The sequence below is a fragment of the Asterias rubens genome, chromosome 2, assembly GCF_902459465.1.
Source record: "Asterias rubens chromosome 2, eAstRub1.3, whole genome shotgun sequence".
Taxonomy (NCBI): domain Eukaryota; kingdom Metazoa; phylum Echinodermata; class Asteroidea; order Forcipulatida; family Asteriidae; genus Asterias; species Asterias rubens.
This window is the reverse complement of record NC_047063.1, coordinates 17429928-17457867: the sequence shown is the minus strand read 5'-3', so window position 1 is coordinate 17457867 and position 27940 is coordinate 17429928. Positions and strand designations below refer to the sequence as shown.

The window sequence follows — 27940 nt, the reverse complement described above, 5'->3', positions numbered from 1 at the left end:
ACTCTGTATCTGTGTACAGAGGAAGAGTCCTATATAGGGCTAGGTAAGGGTGTTTCTTTAAGCAGGTTTGTGGAGTAAAAGCTGAAATACCTCATAGTGGGCTATTGACTGCATTTAGCATTGGCTACAGAAATAAAACTCATAGTCCATACAATAAACATTGGAAGCACACATGTAGGAAAGGAAATCATTTGTAGAAACGAATGTGGATCTTGGCTACTACTGGGAAAGTGAAATGGTCTTTGTCTGAAATGAAAAGCAGGAAGAGACATTATTCTTTATTTTTGTAAAGTGGTTGACACCTTGATTCCATCCAGTGGAAACAGGAAATGGCACCCTAGATTACTGGAAACCAAATGGAGTTATGTCAACTCTGAATGAGGTGCTATTACACACTAAAGTGTATGTGTATTAATATTGCTCCATGGTATTAATTGTGTTGTTTGCTAGTATCCGAAACGGAAGGTTGCCTTGAGTGCATAATATGCGAAATGTCCTTTTTGTTGCCCGGTAACCATGATGAACGTTGGGCTGTGGTGCTGTGCGTCATGGACTCGAGCAGAATGGTCCCCTGTAGTGCAGGGTTCATTTGTGTTATCAGTTTTGTTTTGATCACTTTTTTTTAATGTGGCAAGTTTTTCAGTGAAAATCATACTTTTTAATAAGGTGGCATACATGGAGGTAATCTTTTTTAAACAAGAAGTATGTAATCAGTATGCATTATGCAAATCTGTTTGTGAAATATGTTGCACAACGCAGACACAAATGGTGGCGTATTTGCAGTGTGACTCACATGTGTTGTACAACACAGAGGAATAATGAGTTGTAATCAGTCAGGGCCCAATCCTCACAACTGTTGTAAATCGGAGGATGATGATGAATTGGGTGTTGAACTTCGGTAATTTGTTTGGACCCTTTGCTTTCCTTGCAGTATTTTAAATGTACACAGTTTGGAACATGTTTAAGTGTTGAAGAAACAAAAAACATCTTGAAAACAATTTGGCACATTTTAAAGACACTGGACACTATTGGTATTTCAAATTGTCAAAGACCAGTCTTTTCACTTGGTGTATCTCAACATAATATGCACAAAATAACAAACCTGTGAAAATTTTAACTCAATTGGTCGTCAAAGTTGCGAGATAATAATGGAAGACAAAACACCCTCAAGTGTCACACGAAGTTGTTTGCTTTCAGATGCTTGATTTCTGAACCTCAAAATCTAATTCTGAGGTCTCGAAATCAAATTCGGAGCCGTTTCTCACAATGTTTTATACTATCAACAGCTCTCCATTGCTTGTTACCAAGTTAGTTTTTATGCTAACAATTATTTTTAATAATTACCAATAGTGTCCACTGCCTTTAACACACGATCCATCGAAACTGTTTGGTCTCGAGAACAAGTTCAAAATCTATGATTTTCGCTGCTCATAACATAATGTTGGTCAGCCCTCGTGCTTAACAAAAACTTCCTCATTTATTTTCCAAGGGTCAATTATACCATCACACGATGTAAATTTTGATGCAAATTGGATTTTATTTCTAAATTTTGATGCAAATTGGATTTTATTTCTAAAAGCCAATCATGTTTTTTGAGTCATTGCAAGGCCATATTAAGCTAATTCTCTCGCCAAAATGCAAAAAGGTGCAAACAAGTCTACGGGCAAGGTTGCTCTAATCCTCAATGTATTCGGCCTCGACAGCCGTTGAGTAAACATGCTGCTCTTTTTCTTTATAGATGAAGTTTACAAAAACAAAATGAAAATTTGGACTAGAGGTGTGAGGGTATAAAGAAAGGTTCATGGTCAGAAGGTGTGTTCCGTCCTTTGGATGTACACATGACGTGTGTTGTTTGGGTCTCACCCACTGTGCTGTGTGCATTTATTTTGAGAAAAAATAATTAGCTGTTGCAATTTGCTTATCAACCAAAAGGACTTATCTCGAATCTGCTAGGGTCCAAATGTTAGGTTAATAATAAGAGGTCAAACCTTTCGACCCAAGCAGAGTTTTTCTCTTTCTTAAATTCAAGAAAGACTCTGCTACATGTAGGGTCAAAACGCCAGGCCTTTAATTACTTTCTGGCATTTATTTTGAGTACATTCTCTAAAAGTTATTTTGTTTATGGTCATTTTGGGGAAACTTGCTTTGTGTCGAGGCCTACACACGGAGGTCTCCCTTTGGAAGGGGAGGAAAGGGAGAAGACAAATTTAAATAAAAGGAGAAAATTCATTTGAAGAGACATTTATGGGCATGGATTCAGGTTGTGTTCACTGTGTACATGTTCACAGAATCCGTCCATTTTAACATGTCTTGTCTAAATGCTTATCTGATTGGCAAAGTACAAATGTGAATATCATCAAATGGATTAATTGGGAAAAGTCAGTAGCAATTAATCTTAAGGATGATTTTTGAAAAAAATGTGAAACAAAACAATCAAAATAGCACTGTGTACATTATATTGAAGCGGTTAGTCAATAGGATGAAGTGTGGGGGAATGTACTTTATGCAGATCAAGTGTATTTTCCTGTACAATGTACATGTACATATATCCTGAGAATTCAATGACAGGCTGATTTGCTGCTATTCCATGGTGAGCGCCAAAACTTGATGAGCCACAGTATACAAAGCTGTTTGAAACTTTGGCTGCTAACTGGTGAAACATGTACATTTATAAGAACATTCTTGCCCAAGTATTGGATTTAATAGGAGTACAGTGTTCTTCATGTTTTCATGTAAGTGTATTTACATTTATGTACCTGTGCACTATTTGCGTACACAAGTTCATCTACTTAAAATACTCACAAGATGCCCAACGACACAGAGTTGCTTTATAAAGACAATATATTATTGCTCTCTGTCAAACAAATACTGATTGGGTAGTGCATAATTGTTCAATCTTGTCGTAGTTGATTATAAATTAACAAGGTGTAAACCATAGAGCAAGGTCCTTACTTATAATGCTCACAAGATGCCCAACTTCACAGAGTTGCTTCATAAAGACAATATATTATTGCTCTCTGTCAAACAAACACTAGTTTGGGTAGTGCATAACTGTTCAATCTTGTCGTAATTGATTATAAATTAACAAGGTGTAAACCATAGAGCAAGGTCATTGCTCCAACGTCCTTGCTCTATGATGTATCACTGAGTGAACCTTACAGGCTTATGTCATCTGAGCCAAGGACTTCCTTCCTGCCGGGGTCAGGGGTCAATGATATTCTTTCATGGTTATCAATGGTTCGTCATCCTGTCGCTTTCTGTTAACAGTTTTAGCGCTAACTATTTGTGTTTCTTTTTTCTTTTTGTGTGTCAAAGTTACCTTAATGCGCTTGATCGATTGGCCGCACCCGGCTACATCCCAACACAACAAGATGTGCTCCGAACGAGAGTCAAGACCACTGGTATTGTGGAAACTCACTTCACTTTTAAAGATCTTCACTTTAAGTAAGTCTGGGTTCTCTTCATTGGTCAGCCACTTTCCCCCCTCTGACCAATTTCAATCATTTGAAACAGACTGAGGCATGAGATGAAAGAGAATAAGACCTAGGTGACTTCCCCAATGTCAATTTTCAAGAAAGTTTTGATCTTCAGAGTTGCAGTCTATATCCAGGGTATACAGGAAATAAAGTAAAGAGGAAAAGTGGTTAGTGTGGTCTAGAGCATTTAAGTTCTGGTGGTTTAGTCATCAGAGTGTGGGTTCGAATCCCGGTCATGAAACCTGTGTCCTTGAGCACGATGCTTTCCTATAGTTGCTTCTCTTCACTCAGGGGTATAAATGGGTACCTGCGAGGGTAGAGATTGATATTGTATATAAAAGAGCCTTCAGAGCGCCACGGCAGCTCAGGGCTGTATACCCAGAGAGCTGAAAAAAAGATTAAAGGAAAGTTATTGGCCCAGTGACCAGGGCACTAATGTGACGTGCATTGATAGGGTTGTTGTAAAATGATAACAACTAGAACATTATTGTTAATATTATTAATACATGTGGGTTGTTTTGTGTACAGAATGTTTGACGTAGGAGGCCAGCGCTCTGAGAGGAAGAAGTGGATCCATTGCTTTGAGGGTGTGACGGCAATCATCTTCTGTGTGGCCCTCAGCGCATACGACTTGGTACTAGCTGAAGATGAGGAAATGGTAAGAGTTCTTTGGTAGCTAACATTTGTCTCATACAGCCCTCCAAAGTCTCGCCAAACCAAATTTTGAATTAAGTACGTCTGAAACAGTTAGGAGCGACTGGACCCGCTTGAAGGCGTAAGATCAACTGTTGCAAATCGTTTGGAATGACTCTGGAGCAACTTGGTTTCAGAGGATGATCTTGTTATGAGCTGAGCCAATGTTAATGGTATGTTAAGTTCGCCTGTATGTAACCAACATTTATTTGGGTTCACCTAGAGTCGCTTCTGGTTTATTTGGTTTTGGCGCGACTCTGGTGCACCTGTCTGAACCGGGGTTAACTTAATTGACAACCAAACCACTGGAAGTGATTGGGTGAGTTGGGGACTGGAAATGACACCAGTCCTTCTGAGGTTTATGACCCATATACAGACTCTCTGCCATGTGTTCACTGCTTGTGTTTCTCATAATTTCAGAACCGCATGCATGAATCGATGAAGCTATTTGACTCCATCTGCAACAACAAGTGGTTCACGGAGACCTCCATAATCCTTTTTCTGAACAAGAAAGATCTCTTCGAGGAGAAGATCACCAAGTCACCACTCACCATCTGTTTCCCAGAGTACACTGGTAAGTTGTTCCCCACCCTAACCCCCCCCCCCTAGTTCAAGTCCCATCTCTCTCTCTCTCTTTATCAACTGGGAAGTTTGGGAGGTAGTGCTTTCTGCTCTACTTGCCAGGCTTCTGATGGATGATACCCAAGCCTACATCCGTAAGGGGGTAACCCTGTTTCAGCCCCGGGAGTAGGTGGCAACGGCGCCTGGAAAAAAATAGTTGATTGTAACCCACACTTATCAGGCCTCGTGTGTCTGGCAACTTGCATTAAAGAAAAGAAAGAGTAAAAGAAAATCTCTTTGTTCATCTAAGGCTTTATTTCTATTTACCAAGTCAGTTTTCAGGCCTGAAATTTAATCTTTGAGAGGGCAAGACCTTTTTTTAAATTTTGCCTAGGGCACACCCATTTGAAAATCTTAAAGTCTATGAGGAACTTCTGAAGGGGCAACAATGGCAAGACCAGGGGAAACGGAGATCGAAGGCCTCTGTGTAATTCCAGGCCCGAGTTTTCTTTAAAATAAGACTCCTTACACATGACATCTAGGGCTTAAATAGCGCCCTCACTGAGGTCAAAGTTAGCTCTCTCATTGGCTGGAAGTTGCGCGTGCACGTTATAACATCATTCATATGGAACAATTTGCATACTGTATATGAAGAGTGAGAATGAATTTTAATGAAGTTGTTAAATTTTAATTTGTGCAAATGAGTTGGCCCTTGAGTGATGCACTCCTCACTTGAAACGTACTTGACTGCAAGACTTTACCCGTCGGAATGGTGTCACCACTGTATTGCTATTTGCATTTTCTACTGTACTGACAATCAGATGTAACCTGCTATCTTAGTAATTGGAATGAATAACTTGTTACTCGATATTCAAAACTTCGATTTCCCTGACATTTGTAGATTAATCGTTTCAAACACCCTTCTTTAAAGATCCTGCAGTAATCTGACTGCAATATTCTGTATCCGTGTATTGTCTCTTGTGAACTCTGACCTTTGGACTGATTCTTGTATGTGGGGTTCATAGTCCGACTGTTTATCTGTGATAATTTGGGTTGCTTTTAAAATGCATTATTTACTATAGGATATTTTTGTAACTTAGTAATCATGTACTAGGACTATTTAGTCTGATTTGTTCATAGTTTCAACTTGTGCACCTCTTTAATGTACAATGTTATTATTTGAGTTTGGTATTATATATCTTGCATGTTATAAGTACAAATGTTCATTTTTTTGTTAGCATATTGACATTTTGTCCGTTTGTGTTTAAGACTCAAGGGTTTGATTTCTCAAAGAACTAAGGTCAATCTTGAATGCTAAGAAGAACGTGATGTCGCAATAGAAATCACTATGGTGATGTATATTCAGTTAGCCGTAATACACCTTTATCACGCCGTCATCATCTTGGTCATGTTCCCTGTTTCCAATAACAGTAATGAATGCTAATATTCATTGCACAAACCTGGAACCAGACTATTATTTCGTCCAGCCTCTGTTTGGTTACAATGAGTTGGAATTGAGTAAAATCAAGATGGCCACACCGTGATAATAGTAAATAATTTTAATTATAAAAACTTATATGGCGCCAAAGTCCGCCTAAAAGACAGTCAAGGCACTTTACAGAGAAACAATTAAAAAAGCAAAGACCAAAAATCTGAGTAAGTAATCAACAAATTTAATTTCAGATAAAGGTCTATAGCAAGTGCTACTAGTGCATTCGCATTCGCAGGAAGTATGAACAGCCATGCTTAAATCTGTCTTCTTTGTTCCCCTTACTCCACCTCCCCCTCCTCCCAACCAGGCTCCAACACATATGAGGAGGCAGCAGCCTACATCCAGATGCAGTTTGAGGATCTGAACAAACGCAAGGATCAGAAGGAGATCTACACCCACTTCACATGTGCCACAGACACCAACAACATCCAGTTTGTGTTTGACGCTGTCACTGATGTCATCATCAAGAACAACCTCAAGGATTGCGGTCTCTTCTAAACATCACGCCAAAACTCAACTTGGAATTATGAAAGCTTGTGAGTAGCGTCCCTTTGCCTTTAAAAAAAAATATTTTTATGCCATTTGTCTAGCTGGTTTCTGTATCCCCCTCACAAAATAATGACAAAAACCGGCAGAATTTTCTTCTTGGGGACTGCCTTGAACTAGTTGCCTGTAAATTGCCTTGTGTGACTTGGCCTTTTAAGAGGTTGTTTACAGTCATCTCGTTCTTGGCAATCTCCAAAAGAAACAAATCTCTTAGATCTGCAGCTTCATTTTTGAAATAGACAAGCAATTTTTATTTTGCAAATTGGGAAAATCATGCAGGAAATTCCAGGCCTGGGATTGCAAGAAAGTTTCTCCAGTACTACTCCAGTGCTCTTATTGCATGCTGTGTAAGAGGTTTCCTATAATTGGGGTTGAATTTCAATAGTTAGAGTAACTCATGACATTGTTAACGCAGCAATTCCAAGTCAATGTAGTGAACGGTGGTGGGTTGACAAATCCTGCCAACGTACATTTACAGCTGCGGAATTAACAAAACACAGCACTTTGTTTGTTCAATATAGTTTTTCATGGGTTGAGATTCTCCTTTTTTGCCAGTACTTTGAAAATAAGCTTATTTCAGAAGCTGAGTGGTTTTGCTTTAATCTCTTTGAAAGTATATATAATAACAAACTGGTAATAAATTAAAGAAGGTCCCAATTATTTTATTTTAAAACCAAAGCTGAGGAAGCTTAAAGACTCTCTCTTTCTGTGGGTGTTGCCACAATGATGCTGCATCAACTGCCCTTTACGTAGACTCATTAGTCAGTTTGACGTCAACCATGAATGTATAATAAGGCAAGCTGAATCAAACAACACTCATTAAGGGCGCAGGCCTCGGGAGTTCTAAACGAGGTGGATTTGGGAGTGATTAAGTCCCTAGCCGAACAATGGACGACCCTGAGATCCATTGTTCAATGGAGACAAGGAAACAATGGTCCCGACTATTATCCCTGGGAGTTTGCTCGTTAAAATATACAGATGAATTTATTATGCAGAGGGTTGAGGTGTGAATAATTGAAACTGGCTTAGTGCTAAAACCAGCCTGATGATAGCAATAAACTCAGGCCTGAATGCTTCATTTTTAAAAAGGGCAAGGGCACCAAGGTATATTCTCCTTGGTAAAGGGCACCCCTATTAGGAAATTGTAAAATTCTACTGGAGCATTTCAAGGGCACCAAGGCAATGACCAGGGGGCATGCAGGAAATTGCCTCTGTTGCCTCCGTGAAGTATTGGGCCTAAATGTACTCCATTAAAGTTGTACATCCCTTTACACATTATCAGGGATCAAATTTGGCAGGGAAAAAAAAAATCCACAACACGGCATGGCTTGTAACTCAAATGTTTATGGGACCAGAAATGAGTGTAAAAGACCAGAATTAAAACTTTAAAATAAAAATTTAAAAAATCCTCAGTTTTTTTCAAAGAGAGAAAGAAACATTTGATTGGATGGAAAATTCCAAGTTTATAATCTGTATGCTTTCAGATTGAAAATTTACATGTGTGTGGGGGGGGGGGGGGATTGTTTTTTCCGATAGTCCCCAACCCAGTACTTCACATTGGTAAGATTGACAGTACAAATTTTCACAGATTTAGACATAGTTTACATGGTGTAAAGATGGTCATGGTGGAAAACTTCCATTGAAATAGTTTTGCCTGAAATGCTCTAGTTTTTGAGAAATGAGCCGACCAATATTAGTCTAAAATCAGATATTTGAAAACACAGTGAATGACCCATGACTCTGGGGAACGATTGAACTATAGTTTCACATGTTTAATATTATTTATCCTCGATGCAAATTTAACATCTCTTATTTCACAGGTTTGTTGTATCAGTCAAATGTTTGGTCTGACACAAAGGGGGGTTGCTGGTCTTTGGCAATTACCAATGTTGTTGGCCTTGTGCCTTAACGCAGTGGTTCATGGAAGGTAGTCTCTTGTGATTTTCCAAGCAGTCTCGGTAATGATTTCTTACATTATTTCATCTCCAGATTGAAACTCATTTGGGGCTAGCTTGCCAGAGAAAGATACTACTACTTGGATAGCAGGAAAAGTAAACGTCGGGTTCAATGGTCAGTGGATTTGGTCGAGCATCCGCCACTGACGGTTGCCGTAGCGAGTATGCCACCTTGGATCAAGCCAAACTCACTGCAGGATATCCACGGCACCAGTCTAATTGTCATGCGTAAAAAAAAACATGTGTTGATTGTAGACTTGTACCTGAACAACCTTTGGAGAAGTTATGGACTGGCGGTTTTTGTATCTCCAAAAAAAAAGGGGAAAAAAAAAGGAGGTAATTACTTTAAGTAAATTAAAAGGGGGTAAATTAATGGTAACAAACAAACTGCACAATCTTAGTTCTGAAAGTGGATAATGTATCTGTGGACTTTATTTCCGTTTTACTGCATTTAAAGTGGTGTTACCTTCTCTCACTCATTGCTATTGTATTGCACGAATTATGTACAAAATCATAACGGAGAGGTGTTTTTTTTTCATTCCTGAAGTCTGATGCCATCTTGAAAAAAAAAAAAGGAAATTGCATTTCTACTCTTGTATATTGTAAAAGAAAGTGACACATGTGATGAAGATCTCTTAGTTTGGTTGAAAATGTTTAGCCTATTAAAAAAAAAAAAAAAAAAAATATTGTCGTAGAAGCAGAGTATATTAAGCATTTTTAAGTCAGCTGGTATTAAAACAAAAATTAAGAAGGTTGTTTCTGAATTGTTAAAAATTGTTGATTCTGTGGCAGAATCGTCGAGTGCGAGAGAGAAAGTGCGAGGTTAAAAAGCCAGAATTGGTTTTAGTTTCTTAAATTAAAAAGAATTCAATTGTTACCATATCTTGTTGCCTTTTTCCGTCTATAGAAGCAGTTTGTAAGAGCCAAATTCAAAAACAATTTAGAGCAATTTGTCTATGAGGGTTGTTTGTCGGAAATATGCGAAATGGAACAATAGTTTTTACAAACTGAATCTCAAGTATGATAGAAATTTTGGCCAGTTGTTGCAGTCAAAATTATGAAAGAATTTGTCAAAAATGTTTGGGTTATTTGTGTAGCGGAACAAGACAATGACATTTGGATAATAATATGGGTTTTTTTGCTAAACATGTATACAAAGTTATGTTATTAATATAAACTACACCTTTTAGATTAAAAATAAAAAAATAAAAATCACTCTAAAGGAGACAAAATGTTGTAAGAAATGAATTGAAGGCACATTGATACCCAAGAAAAAAAGTTTTACCTGTTTTGCAACTTCTTGCTTTAAATAAATTTCAGTGTATAGTGGATAAACATTTAAAAATCTCCCGGCATTTGTCTGGTGACCGTGACTGCGGAAATCTCCAATGGTGGTTTCTGGTAAATAATTATGATTAATATTATTATGATATATTTTTTTTCTTCTGAACAGTGCTTTGTATAGACATTGTTTCGGATGATTCTTTGTCCCAAACAGCTCGTGACACTCGTGTTTTAGCAACCCCCCCCCCCTCTCAATAGTCTTTTTTACTGACAGCCACAATGTGTGTGTGCATATCGTGAACAAAAATTAATCCTACATATTATTTCTTTGACTAAAAAGAAAAAATATATATATTAAAAAATTTGCACTGTGTACGAAAAAAAAAAGAAAAAAAAAATCCTGAAATTTGTGTATTATTATATAAAGTATTAAATGTTAAGTATGAGTGCCTATCGTCTCCCCTTACTGGTACCGATGTATATGTATCGATAAGCAAATATCCCCCCCCCCCCCCAAACACACTAATAAAACAAAACAAACTATTTTGAGATAGTAGGTATATATGTATACTATATGTATATATCCACTTACTTCATAGGAACAGAAACCCCAACTCAAGAACCAATTTCTCAGTAGATGATGTCAATATTTTGAAAAGAAAGAAGGAAAAAAAAAATCAAAAATTGAAAAAAAATATTACCAGGGAACTTCAATTTCAATGTAATGTATTTAGCTGTTACTGTAGTTCAGGTTGGAAAATCTTGCTGAAATTTCATCTTCAAAATTATTGTATATTATTATTCTTATTATTTGTTTTGGGTTTTTCATCATAAATTTGCCAAGTCGTATTGACAGAGTACAGCTAAACAAAAAGTGGATTCAATATGTTTACAATAAGAAAACAAACAACAATCACTCTTATAAACGCAACACTTTATTTGACATAATGGTATGGATAGATTGTACTCCCCTCTTGATTTGTGTGCGGTAACCGTTGTATTAAAAAAAAATTGTGTGTGTATCGTTTACTGCATAATGTCTGATCCCTAAGGGGGCCCAATTTCATTGAGCTTACTAAAAACAGAATACATTTAAACAGGAAATGTAGCCTAACAATTTTCTACTCGGCAGAAATGAGCAGGATACCAGTAATAATTTGTACATGTGACATTTCCGGTAATCTCATTTTGGTAAGCATAATTTTGTTGTGCTTAGCATCTTTCTTGTGCTTAAGCAGCTTTATGAAATTGGGCCCAGAACTGTCTGGTTGAAAAGATGACGGTTAACAAATAATTTTTTTTAATATAGATAATATTAAAGAAAAAATAAGATGTACATTCAAAAATTATCCCACTCATATGTAAATGTTTTGTCATTTATATTGATAATTGAAGACAATTCTCTTTATGTCTTAGCGTTGTTATTAATCTATTACCCGTTATGTATGTGCAAGAATTAGTAGATTAAAAAAAAGATAAAAAGAAAAGCAGCAGCACTGATCTCTTATTGCAGGATTACACCGTTTAAATGACATTCTATCGATGTGAAATATCAAATAAGACTTTTAAAAATAAATGTGGTCTCAATTTACTCTTTTATAGGATGAGAATTCAGGACTTGTAATATTATTATCAAGCTAAAAACTGTTTTTAAAAGGAAAAATTCATGCTTAAAAAAGTATTATGCAAGGTATCGTGTATAAAATATATCCATATTTGACACGGCTAGAAAACAAAGTAGAGTGTGTATCGTATATTTTTGGTTCTTAGCACAGGTTGGTTGTTGTGTGTAAGAACTTGAATATATCCGATTCTAATAGGCAGCTGATGTTGTTACAAATGTCAGTATAAACAGACTACAGTTTTGAATTTTGGTTTGTTGAAGATGAAGAAGAAACAATGCGCCTAGAAGTAGAACCTTGCTGGTTAGCTTGTATGTTTTGCTATATTCACTCGTTCTTCAGCACAATTTCTGGCTAAAGTCTGGTTGAAGTCTGCCCCATAACTTGCTCTGTGTACATCACTGGCTAACGAAGAAGAGGTAGTTAGAAATTACAGCCCTTGCTTTTATTGAAAAAGGAAGAATTTGAATTCTTCGGGAAAAATGAATATATGCACACTCCAGTACAGAGTGTCATTTTAAGGAAGGATGTGTGTGGTCCATGAGCTGTATATTGGGAGTTACAACTATTTGCGATTAGAAGCAATTTTGTTCCCAAGAAATGCATGGGCTAACACAGGGTGCCAGACTAGTCTGCCCATTGGTTTGTGCTGCATTTGGAGACAAAATGGCATCCAGCACCACGTGACCAAAGATAACTGGTCCCTCTATGTTGCAACTCTCTCAATACACAGTTCTGGTCCATGTGTTTCAAGGGCGCCCTCTACAGTTCATGATGATACAGAGCTTTTTAGGGCTAGAGCACTGTGTAGCTGTGACCTTTCACCATTGCTTGAATCATTACAGTGTATAAATTATAGATTTAGAAATTCACACACACAGATACACAAACGAAAGAGAACATATAATTATAGCTAATTTAACATTTTATTTCAGATGTTTTTATGTGTAAGGCGATAACTGTGTTCTGACTTTAAATGTAAAAGAGCTCCAGTACATGAAAAAAAGTAAAATAGATTTGTCGTAACTAAATTAATTTTAAGAGTTAATGAAAAAGCTGGGGAACAAGTTTGTGAGAGTTTTTCCTTGTTCCGACAAGTAAACCATTGACCAAAAAAAAAGTCAAAACCAAACCCCACCCTATAAAAGAGGACTGTGGTGCTTTGTTAGCATTAAGTTGGGCATTTCTGATTAGGACACTCCTGTGTATAAACCACTCACTGCTGTTAACTCGTTCTACTGAGTAATTCGTCCAACTGTAGTACTCCAATGAGCACTGTATAAAATTGATCTATGTGGATTTCTGAGAACTGTTCAACCCTCCTACTAACTACGAGCTGCACAACTATCCCTAGAACTCTCCCCCCGGAAGTGCACAGAACAGGGCCCAATTTCATGGCTCTGCTTACCGCCGAATTCTGCGCTTACGATCACAATTCCCCGCTTGACATGCCAGCGCCGAATTTCTGCGCTAGCCTTGTAACCTTAGAATACCTAGTAATGTGGAGTACGCACGCGCACATGCCAAAATTCTGCCAACGCGTGAAATACACTTGCTGTAAGCACAGAATTCCCTGCTTCCAAAAGCGCCGATTCTGGGCTTACGGTAAGGGGAGCCATGAAATTGGGCCCAGATAAACAGAGCTGTTTGTGTGTTGTGTTGATGCAAGCTAGCGTAGTTTATCATTCTAAACTGCGATTGGTGATATTGGATGGTCAGACGGTAGGATTTTCAAAGCACTCGCCACATGATATCATACTACAGGCCAACCGTCTTCATTCAAAAACCAGTCGGATGATATTAAAGAGTCAAATAGTAGGAGGGTTAACACATATGACTAATCCTGTTACTCAAATGACAGGTTTTCATTGGCTGAATCAGCTGTCCTGATTAAGATTTAGAGACTCACACAATGGATTTGTAGCCCAGATTTATTGCTTGTCTAACTTCTTCATACATGTGTACTTGATCATTTTTTTACAGTGGCTCTCGTTATAACAAAAAGACCTCTTTATATACAAACAAAATCTCTTTATAAAGATTGTCGCTGTATAAAGAAACCCTTACCTTAATAGTATACGATGATGATCATTATACAATGTCCGTTTTATAGTCTGTTTAGGGAGTGTATTGTTGTCAATTTTGTGAACAAAACCAGTGTAGCCGTAGTACAATTTCAAAATACAATTGTACCACATACAAACATTTGCTCTCTCTCTCCGTGTCTTTTTATTACCTTGGTGTGTTAATGTTGTCTTTAAAGTGTATGTTCAGACAGCGTACTAAGTTAGACACGAACCGGTTCAACTTTCGAGGTGTTCGTAAAAAGTTGAGTTACACCCGATACGGTTTATCTTTGGTTTTAAGAGGTCAAAGCAAACGCGACCCCATTACTCTAATATCCCGTTTATTGTCCTGTTCATTGGTCACCGTGTGTTCACATAATGATTACGGAGGTCAATGGGTCGTCTGTTGTGAGTTAAACCGGATGTGGTCTTTTTTTTATTCTGTCCACACACGGTGTTAAAAGATAAACCCGAAACGGTCTAAAGATAAACCCCCTCGCTGGACGGTCTATCTGTTGTGGGTTGAACTCGGTCTAACTTTAGTACTGTTCAGACACACAGAGTCTAAACATATGTATTAGAGTTTGGTACCATAATATAACAGCCCCCCCCCCTCTCATAACCAGACCAGGGCCAAATTTCGTATAGCTTCTTAAGCTTCTAACCAAAACAAAATGATGCTCACCAGAACAAGGACACATGTATAATTTGTGACTGGTATTCCGTCGGGAAGGGATCTTGGATAAAACCCTTTACTTTCTGAATGATATCATTTAAAGGCAGTGGACACTATTGGTAATTGTCAAAGACTAGCCTTCACAGTGGGTGTATCTCAACATATGCATAAAATAACTAACCTGTGAAAATTTGAGTCATCAAAGTTGCGAGATAACAATGAAAGAAGAAAACCCCCTTGTCACACGAAGTTGTGTGCGTTTAAATGGTTGATTTCGAGACCTCAAGTTCTAAACTTGAGGTCTTGAACTCAAATTCGTGGAAAATTACTTCTTTCTCGAAAACTATGGCACTTCAGAGGGAGCCGTTTCTCACAATGTGTTATACTATCAACCTCTCCCCATTACTCGTTACCAAGTAAGGTTTAATGCTAATAATTATTTTGAGTAATCGCCAATAGTGTCCACTGCCTTTAAGAAGAAATACAGGTCCTCTAAATTGCAACAAACTAAGCCCAATTTCATGGCTCTGCGTAGATTCGGTGCTTACAGAAGCAGGGAACTCTGCACTTTCGTCAAGGGTATTTAAGGGTTTAGCAGGGAATTTTTGCTTGTGCTCATGCGTACACCTCATTACTAGGCATCCGTTGTTAACTAACACAGCTAGCGCATAAATTCCAAGCGTGCACAGTAAGCGGAGAATGGTGATCGTAAGCGCAGAACAAATCACAGGCTAGAGTTAAGTTTGTGAGACCGATGGTTAACCAATGGTTGTTTAGCGTCATACATAGAGCATGCTCATGTCATGTCAACGCAAACCGGCGACTCAACGTATGTTATCATTTTCTGATAACTGGTCCACTCTGCACTGTGCTATGAAAACAGCTATTGATAACCACCGATGGTGCCATGGCCATAGTACATGAAGGCTGGTTCAAAATATTCTTTTTTTTATTTTTTACCCATACACTGATGTGTTTGCACTGTTTATACTCGGTACTTTCTAGGAATCCTGTGAAAAAATATCACAGGCATATTACTCGGGTGGAATTTGAACCCACGACCTCTGCAACTCCAGAGCAGTGTCATACCAACTACAGACTATCGAGATTGCCCGGCAGCTAGAGGCGGTTCGAATCCTATGTTTTGGCAGCGGGTACCACAACAATTATAATAGATGTTAAATTAGCATCAGGGATAAAGAATATTAATTTTGGTTTTTACTTATACACCGATTTTGTTGGCACTGTATACTCAGTACTTCCCCGAATCCGGTGAAAAAACATCACAGGCATATTACTCGGGTGGGAATCGAACCCCTGAATCAAAATCGTCTGCTAGCAAAGTCCAACTACTGTCCACTAAACAGAGTTTGGGCTAGCTTAGTTGAACTTCAGTCAGCGATAGTTCTTGCCTGAACTTGGCCCTAGGTTGAGGTTGTTTTCCTTTGTTTCGTCCGCCGGAGGTATCAACATCCGTCCTCCAATGTTTGGTTGCACAAGTCCAGACGTTGTAAAGCTTCCATGAAATAAGGCGGGGGCGGAGCGGTAATGATCAAGTCTTTTGTTTGAGTCCACTTTGGAAGGGTTGCCTGGTACCAGTGGAGAAACAATGGTAACCGTGACATGTGCCACGTTCTCAAGTGGAGCACAGTCTTGATGGGGTCAGGTATATCCTGCAAACAATTAAAATTTTATCTTATAACAAAACAGAAAACATTTTTTTTTTTACCAAACAAGCACACAAAAATTTAACTGAACTGACATAATCGCAATTCTATAGACTAAATCTTGTATGAGTGAAAAAAAGTGCCTCATCCTGCTCACTGCGAAATTCTGCACTTACATGTACAGACCTTGAAGACCTTGAAGTATCATGACAGAGAGCTATTTTAGCAAATCAACTTTCATTAAGAGTTGCTTAACAATTTACCAGCTAAGCAAAAAATAGCTGGGAGCCAGCCACACCCAGCAACAGACAAATGACATAGTATTAATTGGCTTAGGCCTCAAAGACACTGTACACTATTGGTAACTGTCAAAGACCAGTCTTCTCACTTTGTGTATCTCAGCATATGCATAAAATAACAAACCTGTGAAAATCTGAGCTCGATCGGTCGTCGAAGTTGCGAGATAATAATGAAAGAAAAAATACCCTTGTCACTTGAAGTTGTGTGCTTTCAGATGCTTGATTTCACGACCTCAAAATCTAATTCTGAGGTCTCGAAAAATGTCCTCTTTCTCGAAAACTACATCACTTCAGAGGGAGCCGTTTCTCACAATGTTTTATACTATTAACCTCACCCCATTACCCGGTACAAAAAAAGATGTTATGCTAATAACTGTTTTGAGTAATTACCAATAGTGTCCACTGCCTTTAAAGGCAAAGTATACCCTAGGTTTTTAGAACCGTTTGATTGTTTTAATCCTATAGAAATGTAGATGTATACAATAAAACTAATTGAAACATTGATTTCTGGTTTTTGAGATATCACCCAAAATCTAGAGTGAATGTGTCCGTCCACGCAGAAAGAATAATCCCTAATAGGAAAACACAATCAGAGATCGTTACGCCTCTAGGTTTTAAATTTTGGGCCATAAAAACTGATATCTTTTCACATAACTACATTCCTTTGAAGTGGAATGTTTATGAAAGATTACCTTCCCTTTAAAGACACTGGACACTATTGGTAATTGTCAAAGACCAGTCTTCTCACTTGATGTATCTCAACATATGCATAAAACAACAAACCTGTGAAAATTTGAGCTCAATTGGTTGTCGAAGTTGCCAGATAACTATGAAAGAAAGAACACCCTTGTCACACGAAGTAGTGTGCTTTCAGATGCTTGATTGCGAGACCCCAAAATCTAATTCTGAGGTCTCAAAATCAAATTCCAGGAAAATTACTTCTTTCTTGAAAACTACGTCACTTCAGAGGGAGCCGTTACTCACTATGTTTTATACTATCAACCACTCCCCATTACTCGTTACCAAGTAAGGTTTTATGCTAATAATTATTTTGGTTATTTATCAATAGTGTCCACTGCCTTTAAGTAATATTTTTCGCTCAAGTATAAAAACAAACGTGTATGCTGTTAAGTGGCTCTATTAAATAAGCCTGCGATTGTTGCCATCAACTCACCTGTGTTCCCATGGTAACATGATGGGGATCGACAAGCAGACGCACACCAAGGACGTGTTGAATATGATTGGAGTAGGTCCGATCACCAAGAATGCTGCAAAGTTTGCTGATGAGGTGGACTTGCAACTGATGTTTCTGCACTAAACTCAGAGAAACATAGCCAGAAAGAATTGTTCAATTGAATGAATGGTTTAGCAGTAACAACAAATAACACTTACAGAGCGGTGAAAAATTTCCCTTTGTATATCATTGCAAAATACCACACAAAGTGTACCGCTTGCTACTCAAAAATCTTCATTTGCTACTCAATATTGGCATTCATTGATGGCAAACCATGCTTAGTCTGAATTAATTCCCTGCACAGCACTTCTTCAAGGAGCATTTCAAAGGGCTAATTTTTCCATGACAAGAAAGAGCTAATTTTGAATAATGAGACCTATGCATAAAGCTAAATGAACAGGTTACAAGGTGCTCTTGCGCAAAAAACCTGAGGCAAACTCCTTTCATATATTCGGGCATGATTGGCAAAAGGTTATACAAATTTAACTTCTTCATCCCACGTTTGAACTATATTTCATTGTTAACTAAAAGATCTCATTGAACGTACACAAAATTTACATTGTATTTATAAAACAATTTGCTTTGTGTATGTTTATCTTCAAGAACTTTGTATAAATAGAGTTTAAAACGAATATTGATTTCGAAAGAAAATATAGTCTTAATTCGAGTAGTTTTCTAGTTTTCAATTCGCACAAGACTTGCTCAGTCCATACTGGACAGTTACACGTGTTGTCTGCATGCTTTAAAGACACCGGACACTGTAGGTAATTGTCAAAGACCAGTCTTCTCACTTGGTGTTTCCCAACATAAGCATAAAATAACGAGCTTGAAAAATTTGAACTAAATTGGTCGTCGAGTTGCGAGATAATAATGAAAGAAAATACACCCTTGTCACATAAAGTTGTGTGCTTTCTGATGCTTGATTTCAAGACCTAAAAATCTAATTATGAGGTCTCGAAATCAAATTCGTGGAAAACTACGGTACTTCAGAGGGAGCCATTTCTCACAATGTTTTATACTATCAACAGCTCTTCATTGCTTGTTACCAAGTAAGTTTTTATGCTAATAATTATTTGGAGTAATTACCAATAGTGTCCACTGCCTTTAAGAACAAAAAACTCACATTTAAGAGGTTGAAGTTCAATGAGGGAGCAGTTGAGATGATGATTGGCTGATAGCACTTTATAGTCTGTCTTACATCGAAGCGTCTCCTTCCGATCAAAGCTACCCATTGATGGGTCCATTTTGGGCACCATCTGAGAAAGGAAAGGTTTCTCTTATTATTACAGAATTGAAGAAAAAAACTTGTCTAAGACCACAGATTTACATAAAACTAACACGGTCTAATGATGATGATAGTACATACAACTCATCCCTTGAAATATTTTTGCCTGAAATGTCATTTGATGAGAAATAAATAAAACTTATTTCCCGTTTGGAGTTAATCGCTCAGTGAGCGTTTTATTCTTTTGATGTCATGCAAGATGTTTCATCGTTTTTTAAAACTATTTTCTCGTGACCCAGATGGTCGATCGATCTCAAACTTTCTATAGGTTTGTCCGTTTATGTATATGGTGGATTACGTCAAAAAAAGTGCTTACACTGCCAGCAACTGTTTTGTTAGCAAAAACCAATTCTGTGATGTTCCTTTAAGGACATTTTTAAGCAATATTTTTCTGCTAAAGCAGCTCTAGGAAATAGGACTCTGGAATTTGATCCAAAAAAAATAAAAAAGGTTCACACTCACCAATGTCTGATTGCCAATTTGCTCCGGACCAATTGGAATATTGATAGTTCCTATGATGGGATAAAAGGGACAACAATGTAGTGTGGTGAAACAACAAAAAAGTTCCCAACCTCAAAAAACCTTCACTCGACAGAAAATATTTTTATCCCATATAACTTTTCCCAGGCCTAGAATTTAAACTTTAAAAGGGCAAGGCCATTTTCATTTTGCAAGGGGCACCTCCATCGGCAAACCTCAATGGAAAACATTTGAAGGGGCACCAATGCCAAGGCCATGGCCTCTGTGGTCATAATGAGTGAAATTGAGGGTGGTCGAACCAGGCATATTTTCAATTCAGAAAAGGCCTAATGGTAGGAATTAAATTCCTCTCCTGCAACAGGGGTGCGTTTTGGTGGCGGTAACCAACAAACTGTTTCGGTTGCTGGTCGTCGGTTCTGCTGTTCAGACTGAACGATAACTGAGTTGTGAGCTCGGTTACCATTTTGGTAATGAAGTCAAACTCACCCCAGGATACACAACCGCATATGGAACTTGGACAATGTGGACATACGGTAACAGCTATCCTGCAATTATCGCGATACTGTCTGGGGAGACTGCTATTGCAAGAGGCTCCCAAATACTGCCACATTTAATGGGGCCAAAGGAGTAGTCTCACAGGAGCCCCAGTCTTGCAGAATTGTCACCAGTGTGGGAAGATGTATGGAGAGAGTCAGCACGACAAACATCTAACGGCTTTCCCACAAGGGCCAAGTCACACAATGCAATTTACAGGCAACCAGTTCCAGGCAATCTCAAAGAAGAGAATCCATTCACGTTTGAATGTTCACATAGTTTTCTTGGGAATTGTAAGACATTGTTTGAAAGTTACTCATGTGCTACAAAAGTGGTCTTGTAGTATGCACTGTTGTTGGTTGCCTCCAAGTTTCCTTTAAAATTTGCCTCGTGTGCAGGGCCCTGTAAAGAACGGGGTGAAACAAGTACTCAATATAGAAACCCAAACAATAAAGGCTGACATACCTTCTGCAGGTGTTGGTATGCCGAGAGCTACAGTCCTGAGGGGAAAAACAATAAGGTAAATACTATTTACAAACATCTTGTTAATTCTGATTGGTAAAGTAATTTTTTGATTATTTTAGTACACATCCAACAATTAGTTTAATAACAGGACGAAAAGGAAACAAGAAGAAATGCTCAGTTTTAGTGGTACAAAAAAACCTAATAAGGAAAACAGTCAGGTAGGGACTGAAAACCTAATCCAGATATAAGGCCCTGGTCTGTGGTGGGATTGCAACCGGGGACTACAGCGTTGAATGGCAGGGAATACCACTGAGCCAAGTTGTTGTTTATGTCCAAAGTGTTTGCTATTAACTTGGTACATGTTTGTGCATCATTTTACATAAAAGCTCTTTGTCTCAGCCATCCTCAAGGCCATCACAAAATATTAACCCTCCTACCGTCTGACCAATCAATCTCATCCACTGTGGTGTGAATGGTAGATTCTTTATCAAATGGAAACTTTTAAAGCGCTGGTACATGTATCCGCCGCAAGCGACGCTCATGACACTGCTGTACAAAAATCAACCAATAAGCAATGAAAGTATTACATGCTATATCAATGCATATTAATACACAGTCAACCCTCCTACTACTTAATCATTCAGCAAAATCCACTGTGGCTTCTGCAACAACACAGAACACAGTTAACCCTCCTACTGTCAGGCCATTCAATATGATCCCTTTGGTTTTGAATGTGGTGAATGCATATTACATAACCCATTTATAGTTAAATAGTTTCAAACGCTTGGTCACTTCGCTGAAAATGGTACCAAGAGTAGGAGGGTTAGGATTGATATTTTCTCCCCTTACTCACCAATATTTTCTGACCATCTGGTTTCTCTTCCTAGCATTGATGAATGCATCGTTGATTTTTCTTGCAACCTCTTTAGTCTCGCCGAGCAGAATCAAACCTGAAGATTCTCTGCAGAGTTGAGAAAAAGAAGAAAAGAAGTTCAATGTTGTCAAGAAATTTTCAAAGGAAACAAGTAATCAATCCCATTTTAGAGTTTAACAAAGATTTAGGTCAAAAATATATTTGTTTTGTTTACTACCTGTCAGCTGCTTTGGCAATCTCTCCTGCTGGTTTACCAACAGCTTCCATGACCTCCGGAATTACCCCAACGATGTTCATTTGATTCTCACTGGTTCCCGTCACATGGATACCAGCTGGTTTGTTTAATCCGATGACCCCATCTGTTTGTAAATCAGGGAAATATTGAACAAGGTTATTAACATTGAAAGTAAATGTCACCTTTTTTTGTACAAATTATCTGTAAAAATACAAGTAGAATGTAGCTCACACAGTTCTGCGGTGAGATTTTACGGTCTTACTGATGTCTATAGCCCTATGAAAATGTCCGAGTTGAAATAGCACTCCCACACTAATGACATAACTTTTGCTCAAAACACCTGGCTGACGGCTGTCACTGCCAGACAAACAATTTAAAAATGCACGATCACAGATCCCGGCACGATTAACACAACAAACCGTGTAGTATTGTCAGTACACACGGCGCAGTATAAAGTTATAAACATAAAACTTGGACATTAGTGTACATGTAGACCCAGTGACTGAGGCGCTAGATTCCTTTTTTTCAAAATTCAATACCAATCAAAACTGGGATGGGAGATCCATAAATAAATTACCATGATTGTACACCCGGCTGTCTGCAATGTGTTTTGCAAATTCATCTTTTGTCATATTCTCAAACTGCGGGAACCCATGAGAGGCAAAGATGCTTTCATCAGGTCGCTGCAGTAACCGGTTTCTTTGCATTTTCTTCTTCTTCTTGTTGCCATGGTTGCCTGTCTCCTCCTCATCCTCGACCTCAGCCAAAGAATGTTCTGTAATTTCTTGCACAGAGCTCAACTGACGTATTCTTTGTGTAGAAACAGAAGAGGAGGCACAAAGTTTACAAATAACGCGTCGTAAAGTTTGCATATTATTCAACTATTTGAGTCACTGCACAAAAAATATAATTGTTATGTAAAAGAATGTAACTTTCTAATAAGTTGTGGCGAGATGAACTTTGTCATGCAATCAGTGAGTGATATAGGCATTTAACTACTGAACTTTAGTCTGGCACCGCAAATAATTGCACTATTTATTATACTAGTTGCGTATTAGAACACAGGGTACCAGAGAACAACATCGGTGCACGTGTACCCATTTATCAACCTCGTCTGCAGGGTGAGTCGAGTAGTACGAGGGTTGCCGGTCGGAGAGTTGGAAATAAAGTAAATCACGGGGACGAGGTTTCTACCTCAGCTTCTACCTCAGCTTTCCTTACTCTATGGGTTTACACACGGTACGGTTTGCACGTGTAAAGATTTGCCGTTTTCAAGACTTTGTTTTTGGTAAGTGATTTTAATAAGCTTTATTACCGTAGTTTTCTTTATTTGGTATGAATTTATGCACTTAATATTACCATGAACCAGACCGTGTATTTAAATGACGGTATTATTGACTTCAATAAAAATACTTTAAACTATTAATTAGTTTTAGTGTTGTTGTCCAATTTCCGGACAAGGGTTTTGTATTGCAATTTGCATGCACAACGTAAATACGTTTTGCAAATTTTGTATGTGTTTTTATGAATTGCTCTTTTTGCTTATACACAGTGTAAATTAGTTTGAACATTTTCCGTATGGCGCCATCACTTTTTCAACTGTTATGAAATGATCATTGAGGTAGAAATAAAAATTATGTAATTTACTTTTCAACATTCACAACAATGCCCCCCTGCCCCCCCCCCCCTCCCTCAAGTCTAGATTGTGCTTTTGTGGCTATACTGCTGGTTGTGCCTAAAATAATGTAACTTTCTAATATTATGTAGTTGCGATAACATAACCCTCCTCCCGACGGCCGCAAGGCTGGAGGGTTACGAGTCATGCTTGAACGGCAAATTTGGTCCAACACGTACAATTTCGACAGCTAGTCAACAGATTTGCTCCATTTTTACCACTTTCTAAAATCATGACACAAATTCTAGGAACACAAACTTAATCCTCAATGTCTAATAAATCCTTTCATAACACCATTGAGAAAATATTTTGAAGAAAAAGGACAAAAACTTACCAGATCCAGGAGCGAAACAGTCACAAATTTCCCAGGTGGATCTTTGAACCTGTCACAGTATGTTTTTTGACTTCTCGATATGTTCAACACTATTTTTGGGTCACGAAGCGCTGAACCACAGGTACCAGCCTAATGGATTGACGAATTGCCGAGGCCGAGTTTGACTAAACCATTCTGTGAAAGGGGTGTTACAAGACAGTGTGACAAATTGCTTAATTTTATAATTTTTTTAAAGGAACAGTAAAACCTAAACCAAGATGGCGAAGAGTATCCGCAGTAAACGCATGAAGAAGCTCCGGGCCATCAAGAGGGCCAGGAACGGACCGAGGGAAACAAAACGCTTGAAGAAGATTCTTGGTCTCCTAAAACCAGAGGAAGAAGACGTAATTAAGAAAGTCTATAAATGTAAGTTATTGCTATGATTTGGAGACTTCCTACAATTTCTTTTTTTCTCAAATATTATCTTTTTCCTGCATACAAAATGATATATAATTGATGATTCTTAGGGAGGCTAATCGTCCTTACTCGCAGCTAAGAAGCTGAACTACGAAGGACACGGCTACAATGCATTTTAGCCCCAGGCATGCCAGACATGGCATTCTTCCTACTTTAATCTGACTTCCCTGATTTTGTTTGCCCTTGGAATAAATAGCCTGAAAAATATGTACATGTAAGGAGTCCTTGTACTCTATGAAGTGTTCCTATTTTTTTCCAAGAAACAAATATCATGCCTTGGAGGGTTTCTTTGACAGTTTGGGTCATTAAAGACACTGGACACTTTTGGTAATTGTCAAAGACTAGCCTTCCCAGTTGGTGCAGGGGTCAAAATTAACTACATTTTCAAGGTAGCCCACAGGGCTAGTATCTCAACGTATGCATAAAATAACAAACCTGTGAAAATTTGATTTCGCAACTTCAAATTCTAAATCTGACGTCTCAAAATAAAATTCGTGGAAAATTACTTCTTTCTCGAAAACTTCATTACATCAGAGAGAGCCATTTCTCACAATGTTTTATACTAACAACCTCTCCCCATTACTCGCTATTTTAATGCTAATAATTATTTTGAGTAATTACCAATAGTGTCCACTGCCTTTAACGGAGCTCAGCCAGAGATCAAAGTGTTTGATAATTCTGAAGTGAAGAAACCCAGAGAGCCTGCAGAAAAAAAACATTGTCGGTGTGGCACATTAGAGAACGAAGGCACACAATTACCCTACTCACATATGGCCTTTGGCTGGGAATCAAACCTGGGGCCACAGTGTCGTGAGTGTGGTGAGAGAGAGAGGCCGTGGGCTGTATGCATTAGCCACCCATTTCCTCATTTGTACATTATTTTTAGGTCGATTTTTAAACTCAAATAGGTTTTTCTTAAAGGAACATTACAGAATTGGCTTTTGCTAACAAAATAGAGAATAGTTGTCTTGCTTTGATTTGTCAGTGTTATGTTTCAATTCCATCATTGGTTTACAATTGTTCTAGATGTCACATGTATTTAAAGTTTACATTCGTTGTTTCTTATACAGTTATATTTTTTCGGTAATATTGTATCTTGTACTAACTGTTTAAATCTTGGCCGAAATAATAATAACAATAATGATATTAATGTAAATTCAGGACCGTAGGCCCAAGGCCAGTGATTAAAGTGTTGGGCCAGTAAAATTATGTTCAAATGTTGACTTTTGAGTCTGATATTTTAGTCTCAGTCTGTCAGTGAGACGGAAATTATTTTGCATATAAAAACAAATTAACCAGTTGCGGTATGCTATGGTGAAATACCATAACTGGTTAAAACGTTCTTACATGCTAAAACTGAGACTAAAATAATGTTTGTGACATTGTTTTACTCTTTCTCAAAAACTGTCAGCACCTCAGCAAGTAATATTTTAAGGGTACTATCGTTACCTTCAAACTGTTTAAGTTGAATGTAAATCTGTGGACATTGTGTAAAAAGTACCCAGACCCTTTATTGATATTAATACTGACTAATGTTCTCTTTGTTTATCTTTGTGCTTGTTCAAATAGAAACTGTTCAATGCATGTTAAACTCTCCTGGGTTGTCCTGGAATTTGTTTCTCATTTTGATTCTGGTCAAGACCAGAATTTCTTTTACAAGATTGTAAAAGAAATTCTGGTACAGTAAACATTTTTAGCAACAAGCCCAGTGGCCTTGTAGGTTTTCCTCCTAAATTCGAACCCTGTATATTGAATAAACAGTGACTTTTATTGTAGCACAAGCATGACACCTTTGGTCTGTTATTTTCATGGTAGTTGAGGATCTCAGAGAGCTGATCACCAAACCAGGTGTCAATCAAGCATCAGGAACGAAATACGACTTGAGATACGTACCGGACAGAGACAAGATCAAGGGAACCGGTGAAGCAGCCGAAGATGCTATGGTTGATGAGAACAATGAGAACGAAGAGGAAAACAAATTGGGTAAATTCACCTTGGATTTTGTTTTTTACCCTTTTATTTTTTGCTGTAATTTACGCATTTGTTTTGTGGATGGATTAACTTTCATAATTTTAATTTTTTTTAACTGGAATTGTGTTTTTGTTATGCGGTCTCAAATAGGCTGGTCCTGGAGAGAGTGCAATATAAGTTCAATAAATTATTGTTATTATTATTATTATTATTATTACTATTATTATTATTATGGGGACCAGTGTAAGCGTATTTTACTGGTTAGCAAGAAATTTAGCCAGCTAAGCTTACCCGTTCACAATACAATATACAATGGGTTTTTATATTGCGCCATTTCATTTAGACCACTGCGCTTTAGACAAACATCCAGTTCACCATGGATTTGCATTGTTAAGTCATTCATTTTTATGCAGGTTTGCCTGTCTTTTTTGTGTGCCTTCAGTTACTGTTAGGAGCACTTTGAAATGAAAACCTGCACAGAGTTTGGTTTGAAATGCCCCTGTTTCTATTTCATAGCGCTGTTAACCATAAGCACAGGAAAGGGCATGCTAACCTTCTGGGGCTTACTGTGTGAAAACAAATGACGTAAGAATACAAATCCATGGTGAATGCTTAAGATGGCCACCTAGTTTTCTTGCTGACCTGTGAAGTAAACTTATGCTTAATTTAATCTTTCTGCTACAGTTGGCATGAAAATTTGCTTTCCGTAAAGCAATGCTATGAAATTGTGCACTGATGTACTCTCTCTCTCCAACAGATGCTGAGCAGCTAGAATCCATGGAGACAGACGGCGAGGACAAGAAGAAGGGAAAGGGTCTCAAGAATGAGCACGGCAACTACCCCATCTGGATGAGCCATCGGAAAATCAAGAAAATCAAACGGAAAGGAAGACTGAACAAGCACAAACTCAAACGAGCCGGATCTGGCAAAACGTTTTGAGTACTTTTATGTTTTTTTTTTTATTTAAACATTTTTTGTTGAGTATTTTTTTGTTTAACTCATTGAATACCAGCGGCTCATTTCTATGTGACTCACTGGTAAATGATGAAACCTTTGGATCCATTCGACTCACCGTGGCTCAAAGTTTTAAAGACCTCTGAAGGGAATACGAAGAGGAATGTTTCAATTTTCGAATAAAATGAAATGAAAAATGGTTCAATCTTGATCCACAACAAAACGTGTAAATTGTTGCGCAAATATTCAATATCATGAATTACAATTGTTCAGCTTTTAGTGAAACAAAAGACAGAGTTTCGTAAAGGAGTCGGATCAGAACTACTGTTGATGGAATGATTTAAGGGTCTTCACTCTAGTTCATGGTTTAGGATGGTCTTCATTACAGATGTTAGTTTTGTTACATAGTTGCCAATAGCACAAATTATTGAAGAAGAGATAACAGTATCAAACAATCATCTGGATCAAAGTGAACCAAATTTGTAGAGTTGCCTCCTATAGTCCCTCGGAGCCAATCAAGACTAGGTCTGGAGTCAATGTGATTACGTCATTCTTTAATATCTTTATTGTACAGATAATTGATTGTTTATGCTCTGTAGAAGCGCAATAAACTAAACAGGATGGAAAATTAGTTTGTCTTGTGTTTTGATTTCATTTGTCTCACTCATCTTAAAAGCACACATTGCCTTGGATCAGGCGAGTTGGGCTGGCTAGGAAAACGTTTGAAACCATTTGTTATAGAATGCATAATTATGGGCAATTCCATGCAGACATGGACATGACACCAACAAATTAAATTTGTGTCACAACTTTCGTTCCACGAAGTTATAGCTTACATATAAAATCAATTTATTTAAGTTGTTGACAAGGTATGAACCCAATTTTGCCAACTAAGAACTCAGCTTGGGCTCCATGTAGGCTTGGCTAAATTGACGTGAACAACTGTAATGTTACTGACCGTATAGACTTATGCGACTGACCATAGTTTTGCCATGTATACCTAAAAGTTAAAGTTGCTGACCGTTTATAAGTATCCTGTTGGATTCTTATGTACAGTATAAGAGTTGTTTATTACATGTAGTAAAACTTTCGCAAGATTTTTAATT

The 27940-nt window shown here is 37.9% G+C and overlaps 3 protein-coding genes across 4 annotated transcripts in view; 2 read left to right on the top strand and 1 right to left on the bottom strand.

The window, feature by feature from the left end:
* Positions 1-12305, top strand: part of LOC117306030 (guanine nucleotide-binding protein G(i) subunit alpha) — a 47420-nt gene extending 35115 nt beyond the window's left edge. The window contains exons 5-9 of the mRNA XM_033790875.1: positions 3316-3444; positions 4005-4134; positions 4590-4743; positions 6530-6758; positions 8758-12305. Of these exons, the coding sequence (XP_033646766.1) occupies positions 3316-3444; positions 4005-4134; positions 4590-4743; positions 6530-6720 (604 nt within the window). The 3' untranslated portion in view covers positions 6721-6758; positions 8758-12305. The remainder of the gene's footprint in view (positions 1-3315; positions 3445-4004; positions 4135-4589; positions 4744-6529; positions 6759-8757) is intronic.
* Positions 12306-15628: 3323 nt separating this feature from the next.
* Positions 15629-22526, bottom strand: LOC117306000 (mitochondrial mRNA pseudouridine synthase Rpusd3-like). Its single transcript, XM_033790855.1, has 8 exons — positions 22022-22526; positions 21427-21568; positions 21189-21296; positions 20336-20370; positions 19319-19368; positions 18695-18827; positions 17512-17651; positions 15629-16044 (listed from the first exon to the last, which is right to left on the bottom strand). The coding sequence occupies exons 1-8, from the start codon at positions 22314-22316 to the stop codon at positions 15838-15840; spliced, it is 1110 nt and encodes a 369-aa protein (XP_033646746.1). The 5' UTR covers positions 22317-22526; the 3' UTR covers positions 15629-15837.
* An 86-nt stretch (positions 22527-22612) lies between these two features.
* On the top strand, positions 22613-27465 carry LOC117306011 (protein LLP homolog). Of its 2 annotated transcripts, none has more exons than XM_033790872.1 (4): positions 22613-22732; positions 23695-23858; positions 25725-25892; positions 26638-27465. In XM_033790872.1, the coding sequence occupies exons 2-4, from the start codon at positions 23711-23713 to the stop codon at positions 26817-26819; spliced, it is 498 nt and encodes a 165-aa protein (XP_033646763.1). In that variant the 5' UTR covers positions 22613-22732; positions 23695-23710; the 3' UTR covers positions 26820-27465. The 2 variants fall into 2 exon arrangements, with proteins under 2 accessions (XP_033646763.1, XP_033646758.1); XM_033790867.1 differs by having other exon boundaries at positions 22615-22732; positions 23689-23858.
* The last annotated feature ends 475 nt before the right edge of the window (positions 27466-27940 follow it).

Excerpts from the sequence above, each read along its gene's own strand:
- LOC117306000 (XM_033790855.1), bottom strand. The coding sequence starts at position 22,316 with ATGCAAACTTTACGACGCGTTATTTGTAAACTTTGTGCCTCCTCTTCT. Across the intron at positions 20,371-21,188 it reads CAGATGGTCAGAAAATATTG|GACTGTAGCTCTCGGCATAC; the intron begins GTGAGTAAGGGG and ends TTTTCCCCTCAG. Across the intron at positions 19,369-20,335 it reads CATACCAACACCTGCAGAAG|GAACTATCAATATTCCAATT; the intron begins GTATGTCAGCCT and ends ATCCCATCATAG.
- LOC117306011 (XM_033790872.1), top strand. The coding sequence starts at position 23,711 with ATGGCGAAGAGTATCCGCAGTAAACGCATGAAGAAGCTCCGGGCCATC. Across the intron at positions 23,859-25,724 it reads AATTAAGAAAGTCTATAAAT|TTGAGGATCTCAGAGAGCTG; the intron begins GTAAGTTATTGC and ends TTTTCATGGTAG. Across the intron at positions 25,893-26,637 it reads CGAAGAGGAAAACAAATTGG|ATGCTGAGCAGCTAGAATCC; the intron begins GTAAATTCACCT and ends TCTCTCCAACAG.